This window comes from Hippocampus bargibanti, linkage group LG10 (assembly GCF_051943395.1).
Source record: "Hippocampus bargibanti isolate YZ-2025 linkage group LG10, ASM5194339v1, whole genome shotgun sequence".
Taxonomy (NCBI): Eukaryota; Metazoa; Chordata; class Actinopteri; order Syngnathiformes; family Syngnathidae; genus Hippocampus; species Hippocampus bargibanti.
This window is the reverse complement of record NC_142743.1, coordinates 10,976,849-10,996,765: the sequence shown is the minus strand read 5'-3', so window position 1 is coordinate 10,996,765 and position 19,917 is coordinate 10,976,849. Positions and strand designations below refer to the sequence as shown.

Here is a 19,917-nt window from a genome sequence, read left to right as displayed (position 1 = left end):
TACATACATACATACATAAACAAACACACAAACAAATAAAATGGCAATTGGTTTGGTGCAGTCAAAATAAAAATACATAAAATTACATGAAGAGGGAATCACCAAGGCCACCACCAAAGTAACCACTTTTTTTAACTATCAATACGTTTTCTACTTGTCCTGGTTGTCAATCATTTATTCTTTGTCACAGGGAAGCGAGGCATTTGATAAATTTGCTTTTTGTCCATATTAGCGCTTTTTACAGCTTCAGCTGTTGTTAAAACGCTCGATATATATGTATGCTATCTATGCTATCTATTTGCTATGTAGCTATCTATAAGATAAGTGCTTATAATTGAAATGTATTATCATTATAATATAAATCAACATATATATATGTATTGTATTTTGTACAGCCGCCCCTATTTCAAGCTCAGTTAACTCCAGACCCATATAATTTAGATTTTTTTTTCTGATGAAAGAAGAGAGTCTAAGGTTTCTTACGCTGCATTGAATGTTTATGTAATCCTAGAAGTCAATATTCTGTGGGTCCTGCAATTTGAGTGAAAATGACAAAAACCCTGGCACTGGAGTGGACACATTTTTGCACATGACTGGCAGTGAATGAGTTAGGCATGAAAAAAAAATATGGCACCATACATAAGGCTCCATTGTAGTGGGTGATGCGCAACTGTGATTACGATGAATTAATATGTCAACGTTAATATGTCAAGGTTATTGCTGTCGAGCAGTTGCCGGGCTCTGTTACAAGACAGGAAATCAGCTGTCAAGACTGCCCGGGGCGGAATGAAAAGCGCCACAATTTAGTTTTTTTTGCGTACGCGCCCGAGCAAAATGATGTGGGCCGTGAAGGACCCTTCAGGGCCACAAGGCTAAGCCTGTTAGGAGTGCTCTCCAAAAGGCAATAAGCAAGAAGAGAGAACAGGTAATAAATGGCTTCCCACCCCCCTACTGAACACACACTCAAGACGACGAGGATGAATTCATATCAGACTTGAGCGGTAATGATGAGCATACGGACACGTCGCTCCGTCAGCCGCGCCGTTCATGAACGTATAATACGGCGGCGGCGTCCGTGCGTCGTGGTGTAAATGATCATTACACTCGTACACCGTGGGCCGGGCAAGAAGAAATCCATCAGTGCTATTACGCCGCTAGTCGCCATGGTGATGATGGATGACGCGTTGGAAAGGAAAATGATGGACGGAAATTAATTACAACATGTCCTAATCTGTTCCCTCGCTTCCGGATAGATTAATAATTTGAATAAGGCTTGAAAAAAAAGATATGGGAGAATTCAGAATATCTTATATTTGCTTCCATGATTGCAAAAAATACAATCCCACCAGGGGATCGGCTCGACGGGTATGTTGCTCGAGTGAACATTGGAAAACACCCACGTTTATATTTCTGGCAAGATGGAGCCCGAATGCTGTCTTTCAGCTCACACGGCAATGGTTCTCCTGGTCAAAATGAGTACAAAAAAACTTTCGCTAGGATGAAAACGTTTCTTCAGCCGTCATCTATACTTCTTTGAAAGTGTCGGATGTTTTGCTCCTCATCCAAGAAGCTTCGTCAGTGAACTAAAAGTTGCTGGTATGCTTGGATGAGGAGCGAAATGTCAGACACATTCAAAAAAGTAGATGATCGCTATAGAATTTTTTTAATCGATGGACTACTCCTGTACGACTGAGAGCTTACACAGATGTTTTGTTAGGATGCAAAATCCCATGTCAGGGAAAGCCTACTAGAACATCTGAACTTGATTTAGGGGGTTAATTGGGGTCGCCTAAAATGCGTATGACTCGCATTTAAAGGACAACCGACGTCACTTTTTTGTTTCTTAACTGACATTAGAAAAATGTTTTATAGCATCTAAAATACCCAAAACACGCAGTATGATATGTTGAGTCAAATGCAAAACACCAATAAAAATGACTTAAAGTGTCCAAAATCTGCAAGAAATTGAGCTGCGAATTGGGCATTTTCAGAAAGTCCCGCCCCCAGTTTGTGACGTCACGCCAAGACGTCTTGCATTGCTGGAGAATCAAAACAATGGCTTCAGATTCTGATAATATGCTTTCTTGTCACACATCCAGTTATGAATATGATTTAAATAGTTCTGAAGAGGAAAGCATACATGTTTGCAATCGATTAAAGAAGTCCTGCCGTGTCATTTTGAGGCATCTGGACTGCAATGTATCGTCCCAGAAGAGGCAGAAAAAATGGCGACCAGCTCCCATGAGGAATGAATCAGCCTGTTTCCACAGGCTGACAAATTCCCTCCATGGAGCTTGGACGCCCTCCTCTGGGGGCTTTTGGGTGCAACACGAGGTCCCCAGACCAAACAAGTACAGCAAAATACATTGACATGATGGAAGGACCGCTACAATGTGTCTTTTTTTCGGTCAGGGGCGTTCCCTCAAAAACTCAAAACTCAAAAACAAGACTTCCGAGTCTTAAAAGGTAAAATATAGCTATATGCGGTGGAATCTTATTAAAATATGCTCAGTAGAGGTCATTTGAAGCCATTTTACAAATTATGGACACAACTTGTCCGCAGACGTCGGTTGTCCTTTAAATTTCAGCCTGGCGACATACTGTATGAACACAGATACATTACATATTAGAGGCGGCGTGCACACTTATGCAACTCCATGATCTATTATTTTTTATGTCCACTTTAAAATAATCAGAAATTCAAGGAAAAAAACATCATCCATCGGTAGAGATTTACAGAATCAGATGCAGATCTCTGTCACGGGCATTCTTGGAAATGTGGCGCAGCCTCTTCCACGTCTGCGCGAACACATTTCATGTCAGAACATGAACGGCGGTGTCTGCACCGGATTGTTGTTGTTGTTGTTTCTTTCCCCCTACTGCCCCAGCTTGCATTTGCAGACAGGTTTTGTATTGTGAATGTGTGTTTTGATTTTTTTAAAAAGGTTTTGACAAAGGCCAAAACAGTGCATTTCTTTCATTCGTGCAACGGTGATGTCACAATATTATTCTCCAGGGCAGGGGTGTCAAAATCATTGTTTGCCACGGGCCACATTGTAGTTATGGTTTACTCTCAAGGGCTGTTATGAATTTGGGGAAGCAATTAGAATGTTTAATTCCCTCCACATATTACATATAGAGCGCACAACAAATTAATGAATAACTAGTTTTCAAATATGAAGTCGAGAATAGTGACTGTTATTGTGGTTTACATCCAAAAATATGAATTTTTGGTTAGGATTTTAGCAAGCATCATGGAATTTCATTGGATTTGCTTTCGCGGGCCGAAAAAAAATGATGTGGCGGGCCAGATTTGGCCCCCGGGCCTTGACTTTGACACCGGTGCACGAGGGGGTTAGAAGCGTCTCACTCGAGTTGCAGTGAAGTCTGAAGGTCGACAAATATTGGATTTACTTGGATTAGTGACATAATTATTTTTTTGTGTTTGTGACACAACAACAATAATAATAATAATAATAATAATAATAATAATAATAATACATTTCATTTATACACCCATTTCAAAACTCTCAAGGTCACTTTACAGTCACAGGATGAAGTTTTTCTGCAAGTGAGCAGCGGCAGCCACACGCGCCAGCAAGTAACTCAAAATCAATTAGGATATATGTCAATCAGATTGCTTCAAAATAAAATCCGTCATTTTCCAAATCAGGAAAAAAAATCTGCAACGTATTTTGAGTGCAACATTAATCAGAAACAACTTGCTAACGCAAGCTGCGATGACCAAATAAGGTCAAATAGGATATAGAGGTGGCGGTGCCTCTGCTTTGATAGGTCCCTGCTCTAAGGATGGGAGGAGCAGTGGACTACTCCATGAAGCTAATCTGATTACTTCTTTTGTCCTGTCTGATTATGTTCTATGACTGGCTCTGATTGCCCCATTCGCCCTGGTATCACCCCATTAGCATGACTAAGCCTACGTGGTAAGGTGCTAACAGATGTCTGGCACCGCCACCGCTGTCCATTAGGGATATATATATATATATATATCGCGGACGAAGCTCTTCGGATGGGGAGCGAAATGTCTGACACAGAAGTACAGATGACGGCTGCAGAAACCTATTCATCGATGGACCACTCCTGTATGACTGAGAGCCTACACAGACACACAAACTAGAGCGATTTCCCCCCACACGCCATACCCCCCCTCAAAAGAACCATTGAGTTAGTTTGAACCGCATGAGGAATTACTACTTGTGTGTGTGTGTGTGTATAAGAGCCAATGGATGTAAAAATGTCTGCCATATATTTTGTCCATATTTAAAATGGAAGGTTGGTCATTCATCTGGTAAAGGAGCTGTGTGGTCTTTCAGTAGCGGAAAAAAATAATAACTCTAGCACCCTCCAGCATTTAAATTGCTCATCCCTGAAATCAGCTCGAGAATTGCCGCCATCAGCTAGCAAAGTAATGTGGAAGTAACATTTTTAAATCAACTTGGGGGGGAAAAGTCAGCCCAGGCCAACCGGATGCTATGTATGTTCACCCGCAGAAAAAAAATATCCTGTGACTGTAAAGTGTCCTTGAGAGTTTTGAAAGGCGTTTATAAATGAAATGTATTATTATTGTTATTATTATTATTATTATTATTATTATTATGTAACATTTAATCCTTTTATTTTGCAAGAAAGCCACAACCTCTCCTAGCTGGTTTGTGAAGAAAAGCAGATAAAACCAGCGACTGGTCCCTGGTCTGTCTCAGGGCACAGTGAAGTCAAGAGACTCCGGCCATATTTGAATCATTGAACATTTGACTGTACAGTTCCGACAAGTCTTAATAAGAGGGTGAATACTTTTTTTTGTCCGTTTATGCCCAATGATTGGCCGGCGACCAGTTCATGGTGTATCCCGTCTGTCGCGCGTGAGCTGGGAGTCTCAAGCTCACCTGTGACTTGAATGGGGATAAGCAGTATAAACAAAGGGATGACTGGATGTTTACTTCTGATATATTTCTTCTTGCTTATGGATAAAAATGCACGGTGGAGAAGAAGAAAAAATGCAAGTGCAATATTACTTCAGATTTAAAGACCAAATAGTATCTGAGAAGGAGTGGTATAGTATATTCAGAAAAGCAGTGTCTTCTATCAAGAGAGGAAAAAAATACACAATAACGACGACACTCAATGTCAATCAAACGAAACACGTGGTAGTTGTTTACATATCTGTAAGCATAGTTATCCTTAAATGAATGTAATTTGATCCAAAAGAAACACTCAGCAGCAGTACTTTTAGGTTAAATTCAAATTCAGAAGTTTCGGGACATATAATAGACTCGACATAAAATAATTATGATTGAATACAGGCACGTGGTAGGCTTGTTTAATCGCAAACAAATAAAGTAAAACTCATGTAAGAGATGGACGCAAATGGGACGTTCAGGTGCAATCGTTAAATTACATAATTATTTTTGTGTGTGTATATAATCGGAAATCACACTGGCGTGTGTATGTGTGTGTTCGTGTGTGTGTTTGTGTGCGTACGCTCGCACGCGCCTCTACTTATGCATTTAGCAAAATGGAGTGGGGTGGGGTGGGGGGGGGTGTATTCAGGTGCATTTGGTCAAGAACGCAACTAGTAGCGAGTGAAGTCCTCTTCACACACCGGTCGCAATGCATTGAAGCGACAATGTTTCCAAATATTTTCGCATGCGAGAAGCGCAAACAAAGCAAGTGCGAGATGCAAAACCTGCCCACGTACCTGCCGTCAAACTCAGCTCGCGTTCCGTAGCAGAAGGTGGCGACCATGAAGATGAACTTTATCCAGGAGTCCATGGCGTCTCGTCCCGCTGGCCAGTCCGTCCTCAAAACCAAACAGACGCGTCCTCTTCGGTGCACACGCTCAGTGTGTTCATGTGCGTACTATCCCAAGTGTGAGGAGCGGAGGAGGGGGGAAGCGCACAGGCTGCTCCCCCTTTCTCTCGCTCTCTTTCAGTGGGTCTCTTGCCCTCCTTTTCCTCACAAGTTGAAGCAGTCACACCTTATAAAGCGGCAGTCGTTTGTGCGCCTGTCGCTTTAAGAGTGACGTCATGAGCCGGGCGCCAAATGTCGCTCATGTGCGGTAGATTAGTTAGCATGATGCTTTATGAAAACTAAAATATATGTTAATGTACACATAGAGAAAACAAATCACGGGTCAATTCCAAAAGTATTCAACGTTTTGAATAATAATAAAGTAAAATGAAAAAAATTAAAAAGGGCTCAGTGCTGTGTCACAGTGATTCTTACATTTTGGGCCTGCAAAGCCTTTTCTGCTGGCCTAAAAATATCTGAATCACAGACTGATGTTAACGCATTCACTGCCATTCACGACATAACACAGGAATTGAAAATATGACGTAGAGCGCCATTCCCGAATTTGTTTGGGGTTTGTTTTTCCATACTGGGTGCCGATAACGCACTGGCCATGGCAATTATTTATCTTTTCCACAAGGAGGCACTATTTCCCTTTTTCCATGTTAGCACTTTAAACCAATATCGGATTGGATTGGATTTGCCTTTATTAGTCTCGCAGTGGAGAAATGTACATTTATGGTATGATATGTCTGCATGTATGCATTGCATTGTATTTTGGACAGCTGCCCTCATTTCAAGCTCATATAACTCATGCCCCATATAATGTAGGAATAAACGCTTTTTTTCTGATGAAATAAGAGAGTTTTTCCTACGCTGCATTGAGTGTTTATGTAGTCCTAATACGCAATATTGTGTGGGTACTGGAATTCAAATGACAATGACAAAAACCCTGGCACTGGAGTGAACACATTTTTTTGCACGTCTGGCAGTGAATGAGTTAATGAAGGCAAAAAAACTGACGACAGTGAGTGTCAGTAATGGAGCTGATAGTTTCTTCTGGCTGACACTGGCTCCTCAAAACATGACACATGTGACCATAAAACAATTTGCATATAATGAGACATCGCATCATCAGGTGAGATTCAATGTGCACTGTAATATATTCAACCAACCATCGCAATTCATCACCTCGTCAGCCCAAAATGGCTGATTGACATTTTTGGTGCAAACTTCATAATGAAAATTTGTGAAACTCCATATCAGTGCCACGCATACCCGGGCATCACATACTGGTTATTTTGGATCAGCACTTGAATTCAACCCTCACAGGGAAAAGTGGGGAAATATTGTTGTTATTTGCGCAAGAGCTTGCTTTATAATGAAGCCTCGAGAGTAATATTTCAGGGGTCTTATTTTCACATTTTGGGATCCGGCAGACAATATAAGATAAATAAGAATTGTATTGCAATTAAGCTAATTGAGATATAAATACACAGTCATTTCAATGATTTTTACTTTTGAATTTCAACATAATTTTCCTGTAAATTCTTACCGTGAGCCGGGAGTCTTGGATTTGATTGAATATTTGGATAAAACACAAAACAAATGAAACGTAGCGGTGTTAAGAACATTTTCCTTCATTTTTTATTGATCCCAAAAGTGACAACCGTAGTTGCCTTCAACATAAAAAAAAATAAAAAATAAACAATAGCAAGTTTCCGTTTGATCTTTTCACACTTTTAGTGCGGGCTGTCTTCAATGCTGGGCATTCCCACCAGCATATTGTTCTTTGGCGAGCACGTCTCCGGCTCCATGGTCATCACCTGCACATGGTAGCCGTGAGATTCTGCGCACCACGACCGGTCTAAGTCTACGAGACCCATGCACTGCTTCCCTGGAATATTATACAAAAAAAATATCGATAAACAATCCGATAGGAAAATGGGTCAACTTGAATAAAAGTACTAAAAGTATAATGGATGTGTTTTTTTATGCTAGCTATCTATAGTCGGCTAGCTAGCTAGCTATAGTCGGCTAGCTAGATAGCTATAGTCGGCGAGCTAGTTAGCTATCATCGCCTCGCTCGCTAGCTATATTCAGCTAGCTAGCTAGCTGGCAGGCAATCTATCTATCTAACTTGAATTTTCGAAGTAAGTTCTTAAAGGACAAGCGACACCATTTTTTTGTTTCCTAACTGACATCAGAAAAAGTTTTATAGCATCTAAAATACCCGCAATACGCAGGCTGATATTTTTAGTCAAATGCAAAACACCAATGAAAAATGAGTTTAAGTGTCCCAAAACTACTTCAAAATGACCTCGGAGATGCCGAGTTCCAGAAGGTCCCGCCCCCTTGTTCGTGACGTCACGCCAGGACGTCTTGCCTTGCTCGAGAATTAAAAAAAATGGCTTCAGATTCGAAGAAGATGCTTTCTTGTTACTCATTCAGTTATGAATATGATTCAAATAGTTCTGAAGAGGAAAGCATAAATGTTTGCAATCGATTAAAGAAGTCCTTCCATGTCATTTTGAGGCGTCTGGACTCCAATGTAGTGTCCCAGAAAATGCACAAGATGGCGCCCAAGCTCCGTTGGAAATGGGCTGATTTGTCTGCTGGGAATTTGTGTCAACTAGTATCAAACAGTAGTCTAGGTTCAACACACAATGATTCACCATCGTGTTATTTATGTGTGTTCCTTCTTATTTCGCCATCAACATGGATCGGCACTACGTTTTCATACCAAACAAAGTACCCAAAATGCATTGTGTGTCGCTTTCTCGGTCAGGGGCGTTCCAGACGTGAAGTCACGGTAGGCATTGTCAACAACTCAAAAACAAGACTTCCTGAATATTCAGCACAAATCTTAAAATATAAAATATAGCTATATGCGGTGGAATCTCCGTAAAATACGCTCAGTAGAAATCATTTCAAGTGATCTTACAAATTGTGGACACAACATGTCCGGGGCGTCGGTTGTCTTTTAAATGTAACTGTCAACCAAAATAAGAGTTGTGCGTTGGGGATTACAATGACAAGAGTTCAGAATAAAGTTCACGGACTTAAGCGATTCACTGCATTCAATCATGGCGGCAATGGTAGATTTCAGGGCGTGTAAAACAATCTCCAGCTCTCCTCTCGACATGAACAAATGCTGTACAGTGACACTGGGACAAATCTGACAGCGCTACGCAAGTGGCAGCTGTTCGCCGCAGCTGCCTCGTGGCGTCTGAATCGACCCGTAAAACGAGGTCACTTGAATGCATCCCTTTGTGCAAGAGCCAGAGAAAAGTTGGTTGGTGTCAACATGGCATTGGCGGTACCTATGAGACGCCTCTCAGGAGGAAGCTGGGGAGCGGTTTGGTCGGCAAAGCGGCACAGCGTCATGTGTTCCTTAAAGCGGGGAGGAAAAAAAAAGCACACTATTACACCCTAAAAGCCCAAAAACAATAACATGGTGCATTTTGCCATAAGATCTTATGAAATGAAGAAATGATGAACCGTTCCAAATAAGTACAAAAAATGGGGCAAAAATAACAAACAAATAAATAAATAAAATAAACAACAAAGATATTAAAAAAAGACTTATAGAACTTAGCTTGTTTAAAAACTTTTTTTGGTATTTGGAACGGTTCATAATTTCTTCATTGAACATTTTAAATTGTGGAATGTGTGCTCCGACTTCCATTAAAGGACAACCGACACCTCCGGACAAGTGTAAGATCACTTGAATGACTTCGACTGAGCATATTTTACAAAGATTCCACGGCATATAGCTATATTTTACCTTTTAAGACTCGCGCTGAATATTCAGGAAGTCTTGTTTATGAGTTGGTGACGATTCCTGACGTGATGTCACGTTTGGGACTCCCCTGACCGAGAAAGCGACACACAATGCATTTTGCGGTACTTTGTTTGGTCTGTCTATCTATCTATCTCTCTCTCTGTCTACTGTATCTATCAATCCATCCATCCATCTATCCCTTTAGCTATCCATCCATCTATCCATATATCTATAGATCTATCTATTTATTGTTTTTTGTTTGTGTGTTTACTTTGATAGATTTATTTATTTTTATAATATGAAAAGTGGCTTGGAGACTGTTTGTTTCCTGTTTTTTTTTGTTTATTCACACCCACATGCATACCATCACTAATTAGGAATGATCACACATTGCCCATCAAGAAGTCAGGTGAGTATACTACTACACCATCAGCGACTCCAAAGAGTTTCATTTTGAAATTTTGATCAGTTGTTGTGGACAGGATAAAAACAAAAGTGCATTGCGGTAAGTCTTGTGTCGTCGAAAGTCAACAAGAATCTTATTTTAAAAAACAGGCGCACCCACAAATCAAACAGCTATATTTTTGAAGTCCAATAACTGCGGCGCCATAATACCGCTTTCTCAAGATAAGAGTACCGACAACGAAGTCTCACCTCCCATCTCGCATTTTGCCAAGTTACCGACATCAAAAGCAGATTTGCGGTTTGAATTCCTGAGTAAGAGACTCCAGCCGAAAAACAGCCTTGGTTCTTCGTAAGCATCGTCAAAAAGGATGTCATTTCTCATTACCGTAGGCCTTGACTGCTAATTAACGTTGGAGCTCAGGCAACAAGTTCCAGCAGCAAAAACATGTCTCTGTACAACGCTTGCAGAGGCAGTCCCGTGTTGCGACACGAGGGTGCCGTGGCGAGCACCTGCGACCACGTCTTTTCCACAGATTACCGCCCCGAGGTGCTGACAGGGCCTATTCATCATCTGTGTGAAAGGGGGCAGGGGGCAGGGGGGGCTTTCTCAGCACGGAGAGAGCGAACCAAGCTAGTGCTGGCAGGAGCTTCATTCATTCGGGCATGAGTGTAATGTTATACACTATATAGAGGCAGAAAAGTAGCTAGGCAAGGTGTAGTTAATATTAGACTGCGGTGAAAGTGAATTATTGATGCAAAGGCGGGGTGGGGAATCATCACTCCATCTTAACACGTACCTTGTAAATAAGCGCTTCCTGGAACTTTTTGCTGTCAGAAACAAAAGGAAGTTGAACTGGTTAGTGCCCTGAAGGTTTGAAGTGGTACGGTTGTTTTTGCGAACGTTTTGGTACGGTTGGTTTTGGTACGATGTCTGACTTGGGGAGGCTCTTTTTTTTTCAATAAAATTTGATCCATCCTGATCGTCGTTCATATTATAAAAATGAATGTGAATTGTAATGTGAACGGAATGCGTCCGTGAAGTGACACGAGTGGAAGTCTAAATTTGGACTCAGCACTACATGTTTATCTGTTCTCACACATTTTCTATATTGTAATTTTTTTTAAGAAAGTGTTTTACAGATTAGTAGATAAAAAAAATCATAATCAGGGGAATTTAGTAACTGACATGGCTGCATTTCTTTTAAATTGACCACCGCCCAAGTCATATTTTAGTATTGCTCTCATGCAGAATTAGGACACATGCAGTAGTAGCGCAAAATAAATAAATAAATAAATAAATAAATAAATAAATAGATAAACAAATAAATACAATAATAAATAAATACACACACAAATAAATGAATAAGCACATAAATAAATAGATTGGGGCGATAAAGAGAGTAGTTTACATGGTTGCATTTTGTAAATTGCCAATATTAAAAAAATGCTAACCAAAACTGTTCACTTATCAAATAGTTGAATCTATTTTAAAATCCATCTTGTGACATTTTTTTTCAATGCAGTGTTTTACAGATTAGTAGATTAAAAAAAATAAGAATGGGGGGATTTAGTCATTGAGATGGTTGCATTTCTTTTAAATTGCCCATTGCCCCCTCCTTAGCGGCCCTAAGGGAGGAAAGGACAGTTTATGAGGGTTTGGCGCGCTTGCGGCTAATTAAAAACATGTCCTGTTCGTGTTTCGCAGAACGTCTTAAAATTAACACCAAAGTCGAAAGACCTTCACGCAGATCATTAAAAAAACAAGTGTGTGAAGCGTCTGGAATGTTGCCACCTGCAGAATACAGAGAAGAAATGCCGGAAGGTGACCTCAGGGTATGAAAACAGTACCCCCTCAACATCATCTTTCCACCAAATAATAATAATAATAATAATAAAATGGACAAAAAATGTATTGTTGCATTTTACTTCGTCATTTAAATCTTGTCATCTATGGAAATTAAATTTTTGTTTTGTTTTTTTGGATGGCTTCTTGCTTGTTTGCTTGTTAAACTTCATGACTGAGAAGGGGGTGTAAACTTTTTCTTCTTACATCTGTATAAAAAAAAAGACGGTGTGAGGAAAGAGACCTCATGTAAAATATGTTTTGGATTCAAGCACTTCCCGATTGACTGCAAACCTGCGCGGGAAGGTGAACTTTTCGGCATTCTGGATGAAGCCGTAGCAACAGGGGCTGACGACGAAGGCGGCGCCCGCCTGGATGCAGTGTTCCATCACCATGTCTGTTGCCACTCCGCACGCATGGAGCGCGACCTGTCGCAAACACACAAAATATATACAGTTAACATCCGACATACGACCGGGTTCCGTTCCGATAAAATGGTTGTAAGTCAAACAGTCGTAAAACGAAACACATTCAAAATGGCCGATGCAAGGTTTATACGACAGAATAGTATACGATGCCAATCTGTTGTTTTTAAAGAACGCTTTCTATTGAATACTATGATATACCAACCAACTTAAACGTCTGTATAAGCTCTCAGTCGTACAGGAGTGGTCCATCGATGAGAAGGTTTCTTCAGCCGTCATCTGTACAAAAGTGAAGGTTTCGGACGTTTCGCCTCCTATCCAAGAGGCTTCGTCAGCGAGTTCGCCAACCAACTTAAAGTTTTTTTATAAATTATTATAAATCTTATAACTTTTAGTGTCATTTTTATCATTTTATATTTCGTATTATCGATTTTCTTTACTGTGTCATTCTGCTGACCCAAATACGCACGGCTTATCTAACATATGCGCTGTTCAAAATTGGTGCCATTGTGACAGGTAGCGCAACACTGTCACGCTTTTGGCTGGCCAAAATTGTCGTACGCGTTTGTGATTAAACAGTTATTTAGTATCCTCATTTTGTGCAATGCTGTAATATTCTCTGTTAAGATAAATAAGGCATGCCCAATGTTGAGCGCATCTGGCAACGCAGCCACAACGCTACATATGGTCATTTGACAGCGATAAAAAATAGTTCTTGTACAATGCTGAGAGAAGCGGTTGCTCTCTGTGCTCTAGTAAATAAACATCCTACTTGTTCAATCTAAACAAGGACCATCTGGAGTCTTTATTCTATTAAATGCATCGCAAACACACTGCAGAGTTGCCGGGCTGCCACCGTAGCGGTCCCAGCCGTAGAATAAAAAAAAAAATCAGGTGGTCGTGGTCGTAAGTCAGGTGGTCGTAACTCACACCGGTCGTAAATCGGATGTCAACTGTATATATAAATGTCAAATTGTGCTCCGTGTTTTTTTTTTTCCAAATGCAAGCAGAGAAAAAAAAGACCATTTTTGCTATTGACATTTTGACAAAAGCTCGTTTGTACAGGTGTTTTTTTTTTGTGCATTCACTCAAGAAAATCCATGATTATCAAAAGATGGCTTGCTTTCTGCACTGGAATTAGCCATGTAATGGCCTCTGCCACGTCTCACCCAAAGACAACCGTAACAACCTCCAGATCACCCGGTAGCAAACGTTATCGAAAAGAGATAGACTGTTGTAGTGTCGTCAAACAAACTGATTTTTTTTAAGTGTGGCGGCAGTAAATTAGCTTGCCAGACATATCTGCTTGGATGCAGGCAAGCTGGCCACCATTTGTCTTGCATCTGCGTTCACCGCATACACGTTTTCTAACGCGGCGTCGCTGCCAAGACTGCGGCTCTGCAAGTGTGTAATTGTTCGTCGGAAAGATCTGCGGCAAAGCGCATAAATTGAAAACGCCAGGCCTTTAGCCGCGCGTGCCGGGTTTGATGGTTGCAACTTATTTACATATAAATCTTCCAAGTCAGTATGGCGGAAGGTCGAGGTGAAGCCATTCTGTAAATTATCATAGTTATAAAAATCATGAGAACAATCGATAATCCAGGGCCAAATTTGTAAAAAGCTTTATAATAAATCACTGCTTGTTATTTGGTGTCCCTTTCCCACCTATCAAGCTGAAAATTACTGCTATAAATCTTTCTCAAAATGCCTCCTTCCTCAAACGTTCAAAAGATCGAGAACATCATAATCTAATTTCCACAATAATACCATTCAATCAGCACAATCTGAGGATAAGCAGAGCTGCAGTGTTGTAAATGCGCACCAGCGACGGTTTACAATGCTGTCACATAGTCACAAATATTTCCCTCTGACTTGCGGATGCAAAACCAATAAAGATACATTCGCCAATGTGCCGATTTTTGGCATTTTGGTGGCAAGGACCTAGGTTGAGGTGAAATGAGGAGCTTCAATTAGACAAAATCTGAGATTCGACATGAGAAATCTTTTTCAAGCCATTAACTCATTCACTGCCATTCACAAATTTATTTGGGAATTGAAAATATGATGACGTCGAGCGCCATTCCTGAATTTGTTCTGTTTTTGTTTTTTTTTCTTGCTTGGGTGCCAATAAAGTGCTGGCCAGACCTCTGGCAATGTTTTTTCCCTTACACAAGGGGGCGGCATTTCCCTTTTTTCCACGTTAATGTTTTCTTACAGCTTCAGCTGTTATTAAAGCGCTATATAAACCAATAAACTAATAAAGGCAAATCCAATATGTATGTATTGCATTGTATTTTGGACAGCTGTCCTCATTTTAAGCTCATATAACTCCAGATCCATATAATTTAGGATTTTTTTTCTGATGAAAGAAGAGAGTCTACGGTTTTGTATGCTGCAATGAATGTTTATGTAGTCCTAAAATTTAATATTGTGTGGGTCCTGAAATTCGGGTGATAATTACAAAAACCTTGGCACAGGAGTGGACACATTTTTGCACACGTCGGGCACTGAATGAGTGAAAAACGAAACGGGTCTGTCATTTTAGTTCCAAAGAGGGTAATTTTTTTAAAGCAAGGATTCCATGAACCGTTTTTCCTGACAGTCCTTCATTTCTCGAGCCAAGCCACCTCTCATCTCTTTTAATAACAGCAGTGCGCCGTGCTTGACAGAAGAGGCAAGCTCTAAAAGCTTCGCAATTAAAGAGCCACTTCAGGAAATGAAAAGCTCAAACAAGAGCCTTCAAACAAGAATGATCAATGGATGGCATTTTCACACCTAACAGTGGAAAAAAAACATCTTTGGCGGCAATTTGTCTCATGTGTTGACACTTTGATGCTTTGCATAATTATAATTATAAATTCAGTCAAGCAGGGACCTCCGCCAAGGACAAAAAATCCTTATTTGGACCAGTACCAAATTGTACTGCTTCACCGATATACACCCCCTCGCATATTGCTTCGCTGTCATTGAGATTCATGTATTATTCAATGAGAACCTAAAAGTGGATCTATTCTATGTTATATTTTTTTTTTTTTTTTTCTTTTTTTAATTAGTTACCAACTTGCCAGAGGAATGTTCATTTGATATAACAGTTGTGATGATTCGTAATAAGCTGATTTCGAGGCTCATTCAGTGTCTATTTGACAGAATCTTAGCTTGCTAGCAGCTAAACCGTTTGTGGGTGGGTACGTAGAGTGAATGACTAACTACCTTTTACGGAATCATATGCGGCTATTGTTAGCAACCTAGCCAATTAGCAGTCGACTGACTATCTTTTACAGATTAATATGTGGCTATTTGCTAACAGCATAGCCAGCTAGCAGTCAACAAAAGTATGAACTGTCTGACAAAGTAACAAAGTAACCAACTAAAATAAGTTTTAGTAGCAAGTCATGGGTAACTCGTCTGGAATATTGTTTGATAGCACCTTAGTTACACAGCAGCAGAAATAAAAGTTACACCTATTAATTAGCTTATGAATGCTGTAAATGCTGATAAACTTGAAATGTAAATGCTGATAAACTTGAAATGTATTCATCATCGCTGTGTGTTTTACTTGAAAGTATTTTTTTCTTGCTATCTAGCTGCTAGCTATCTAGCCAACATTGCTTTGATGAGCTCACTTGATGCTGCAGCCATCTCCTCTTCGCCCTCAGATGTTCTCGAACCATCCGTTGCTGGCTTTAAAATCCTCAATAAGCGCCGAACTTCCAGGTTGCCGCATGGCGATATCGGCGGGAATTAGCCGTGCTCTCTCGCATATAAATCCTTTACTCACGCTGTCGCCGGATAGCTGCGTTTCGTTAATCCAAATTAAAAGAAGTTTTTAAACTTCTTCGATTGCCCGCGACTGTTGCTTTGACAGCACAGAAACACCTTTTGCAACAGACGCACCTTTGATGGCTTCTCTGTTCCGGAAAATGGTAGCAATGGTTGACTTAGCATAGCCGTGCTCGGCCACTAAATCACACAAACGCAGACCTCGTTCGTGTTTTTCAATTATCTCCTTCTTCTCCTTGACAGTGATTTTGTTTTGTGTCTTCTTTGGCTGAACACAAGCTTGTGGTGCGGCCTTTTTCGGTCCCATAATAGCAAAAATTATCTGCAAATAGCTCGTCGGAGGCGATCGACGTGTGAATTCAGAGAGAGGGGGTGTGGAAAGGTGTGCCGGCCGCAGCGCTGTTCGGTCGTGGGCTTCCGCCGAAGATCCGAAGATCACTTCGCCACATCCGAAGATCACTCCGCCAGCCGTGGTGGGTGTGTATCGCGAAAAGTTGTGTGTATTTCAAGGTTTAATTTTCATAAATTTGACATTCGTAAACCGAAAAGTTCATCAGGTAAGGTGTTCGTAAGCCAAGGCCCTACTGTATAGGTATAAGTAGGATTAGTTAGTCAAATAAAAAAAGGAAAAATGTATCCTCACCCCGATTTGGAAGGGTCCGGTGAAATAATCTAAGTTTGCCTGAATGAAGCCGATATTTTGGAGACCGAGTTCCACACTGCGACTGTGCGCCCTGATCAGAGATTCTTCCTTGTTTTCTATCAGGATGACCTGTAACGAAATCGATGAGTTGGCCAATATTTTCTGCTCCCTCTACGCAAAGCATATGTACCGTTACCTGACAAAGTGGGAGGGCGTGAGCCAGAACGATGCCCACGTGGCCCTGATGGCACAAAGGAGGCAAAAGAGAAAGGAGTTATGTACAGTAATACCATTAAATTGTATTTCTGGCCCTCAAGTGAATACGACGACTCGCTCTGAGCAAATGCAGTGCATCGGAAGACCAACTACTGGCAACAAACAGTAATCACACGGAATAGAAAAGCAGGGTTTTCCGCTCTAAAGACAGATGAGGTTGGATTGACAGAAATAAATACAAAGAGAGGTAGAAACTTAAACAATGTTATAAAAATCACCGTTCCACTGCAGAAATCCACCACGGTGTATCCTGGTTTGGCTAGCTGCGTCACCATGGCAACTAAATTATTCAGCTGTTGCCTCTTCCTGACTGTGCGGATGTTTGACATTTTCCCTGAAAGAGAGTGAAAAAGGCCAATAAGTTGATGATTACTGATGCTTAACAGGGTAAATCCAAAAGAGGTGGTTGGAAATGTGGGCCGGGAGGGTGGCATGTATTTTTTTCATTTTATAAACACGATTAGTTACACATGTGTGCATTTGAACTCTGTTGCTAACCAAAACACAGAACAGAGATATGTAAATATAAAGTGTCCCGATTGGGGGAGGGGGGGGGGTGCTCAAAGAAATGTGCGGGTCCATTCTCTTTGTTAGGCAGCAACAAGTGCGGCACTTTCATTAACGGTTGTTATAACAACACACACACAACAGGATGGTTTGACGAAATCTTTCAAATCTAAAACATGCGGGGGAGGCTTTCTGAAACCCCTGCGGGCTGACGGCTTTCGCTGTCGACATGAAAACGCATGAGCAGGAGAAAAACGAACATTTGGTTCAATCAGGAGTAAAAAAATAAATAAAAAAAGGTGGAACATACTGTAAATAAAGCATGTAGCGGCAATGTAATATTTGATGTAGTCTGATGTCAGGCTAGTGTATTTACCGCCAACAGCATGACAGTAATTAACATCAAGATAGCAGCTGGGAAAATTTTCAAACATTTCTTTGTATAGAATGACGACATCCCTCCTCAACCTAACACAGGTGTCTTCTGTGAACTTCCACAGGCTCCTTTTCATCGAAAAGCACACACGGTTAATGACAAAAAGCAACGTTTGATTTCCGAGAAGCTTCCCTGACGCATTTTCGCAAAGAATGTTGATGATTTGGGAGGAAGGGGGATGAGGGTCAATTAGCCTCCATTAGCCTTTGATTCCGCGGGACTGGCTGAGGTTTTATTGTCGTGCTCTATCACCAGATTAGAATGTAAACAGTGCGGAGAAGTAGAAGCTTCTCCGGCGCAAGCCCTGCGGGATACCACAGGTGTTGGTGTTAAGCTAAAGAGGGCTGCGAGATGATCGAAGATTAGGCAGCGCTTGTCATGATTTGCAAGGTGGTGATGGTGGTGGACCCCTAAAAAGCAAGCAGGAGGGAGGAGCAGGGTGTATTTGACAAATTGTATTAAAATGAAGTCAGCCAGAACAAAATCTAAAACATCAAAGTCATCAGAGCAGAACAGTCCAAAGTAGCAAACAAAACCATGAGTACAAATATGACAAGATGAAACAATGACCTGACACAGAATAGAGGCTAATCTAATCTAATCTAATCTACTACCTACTATAGACAAGTACACATGTACGCTCGTGATCATATCGCCCTCTGTAACCGCAAAGTAGTTTATCATACATACAATTTTAACTCATTCAATGCCAGACGATGTGTAAAAATGTGTCCAATCCAATGCCAGGGTTTTTTTTGTCATTTTCACTCAAATTGCAGGACCCAAAGAATATTGAATTTTAGGACTACATCAACATTCAATTCAGTGCAAGAAACCCCAGATTCAGAGTTCATTCCTAAATTCTATGGGTCTGGAGTTATCTGAGCTTGAAAGGGGGGTGGCTGGACAAAAGGCAAATGCTGCCCACTTGTCGGAAGGAAACATTTTTGCCAGAAATCTGACCAGCGCTTGAATGGCTACCTGCAAGAAAAAAACTAAACCCGAACAAATTCGGCAATGCCGCTCCATGTCATTCTTTTCAATTCCCAAATAAATTCAGGAATGACAATCATTGATTTAAAAATGTAATTCGCATTAATGCTTTGTGGCAGAGTTTCAAAGGATCTCAGTAAAATCCATGTGAATGTGTCAGGAAAGTCATAGGTGTGTCGGTGACCGTGGCAGGTATTCCCGATCAGGACGTATATGCCCCATTACCAAATTACAAAAATAAAAGTTCACCAAAATAGACAACATCGGTACAAATGTCTCAAATTCTCAAACGATCATCACAATGGCATTTGGAGGCCGCAGACTGGTGGCTGGGGACCAAGTTGTTAAACTGTAATATCAGTTTAGAAGCTTCCGAGGGAGCCCCTACAAAGTGCAGCAGTTTCACATTTTGCCTCTACAGAGGAAAACAATATTTTTTACAAGTACAGTAAAGTCTCGTTATATCGATATTCACTGGAGAAAAATATCGATATAACCGGACTATCAATATATCCGATCCTGCGGCATGTAAATTTTCTCCTTGCGTTCATAGAAATAGTGTCGTAATAAGCAGTACTATCGATATAACGAGACTTTACTGTATTTCGATATTGCTGTCACCTTCCTAGTGCTAAGAAATAAGACAGTGAAAAAATAAAGGACAACGCGGTTGGTGAGGCTTTTTAAAAGTCGCAGCTGTAAGAGTCCAGCAAATCGTGTCTTTGGTATGAAGATTTGTTCATGTACAGTGATACCTTAGCTTATGAACTTAATTGGTTCCCAGACGTAGTGTGTAAGGCGAAAAGTGTGTATCACAAAAATGAATTCCCCATAGGAAACCATTAAAATGAGAATAATCCATTCCCAGCTCCCCATAAAATATAATTTTCTACATTCTAATTTTCTAAGGCTTAAAACTACACAAAATATACCTTATTTTATGTATAATAAATGTGATATGGTATTATAATTAAAGCAATAAACTGTACTATATAATAAAGTCTCGTCTCATCTCAT

General features: G+C 40.6%; 2 protein-coding genes across 5 annotated transcripts in view; both read right to left on the bottom strand.

The window, feature by feature from the left end:
• npnta (nephronectin a) overlaps positions 1–5,977 on the bottom strand; it is a 43,822-nt gene extending 37,845 nt beyond the window's left edge. The window contains exon 1 of one of the 2 annotated variants that reach the window (XM_089005471.1): positions 5,717–5,977. In XM_089005471.1, the coding sequence (XP_088861597.1) occupies positions 5,717–5,790 (74 nt within the window). In that variant the 5' untranslated portion in view covers positions 5,791–5,977. The remainder of the gene's footprint in view (positions 1–5,716) is intronic. The other variant, XM_089005472.1, reaches the window with a different exon arrangement.
• A 1,499-nt stretch (positions 5,978–7,476) lies between these two features.
• Positions 7,477–19,917, bottom strand: part of gstcd (glutathione S-transferase, C-terminal domain containing) — a 32,251-nt gene continuing 19,810 nt past the window's right edge. For 2 of the 3 annotated variants that reach the window (XM_089006782.1, XM_089006784.1), the window contains 7 exons: positions 17,183–17,298; positions 16,885–16,929; positions 16,689–16,817; positions 12,135–12,268; positions 10,795–10,825; positions 9,132–9,201; positions 7,477–7,705 (listed from right to left, as the gene is read on the bottom strand). In XM_089006782.1, coding sequence (XP_088862908.1) covers positions 7,551–7,705; positions 9,132–9,201; positions 10,795–10,825; positions 12,135–12,268; positions 16,689–16,817; positions 16,885–16,929; positions 17,183–17,298 — 680 coding nt within the window. In that variant the 3' untranslated portion in view covers positions 7,477–7,550. The remainder of the gene's footprint in view (positions 7,706–9,131; positions 9,202–10,794; positions 10,826–12,134; positions 12,269–16,688; positions 16,818–16,884; positions 16,930–17,182; positions 17,299–19,917) is intronic. The other variant, XM_089006783.1, reaches the window with a different exon arrangement.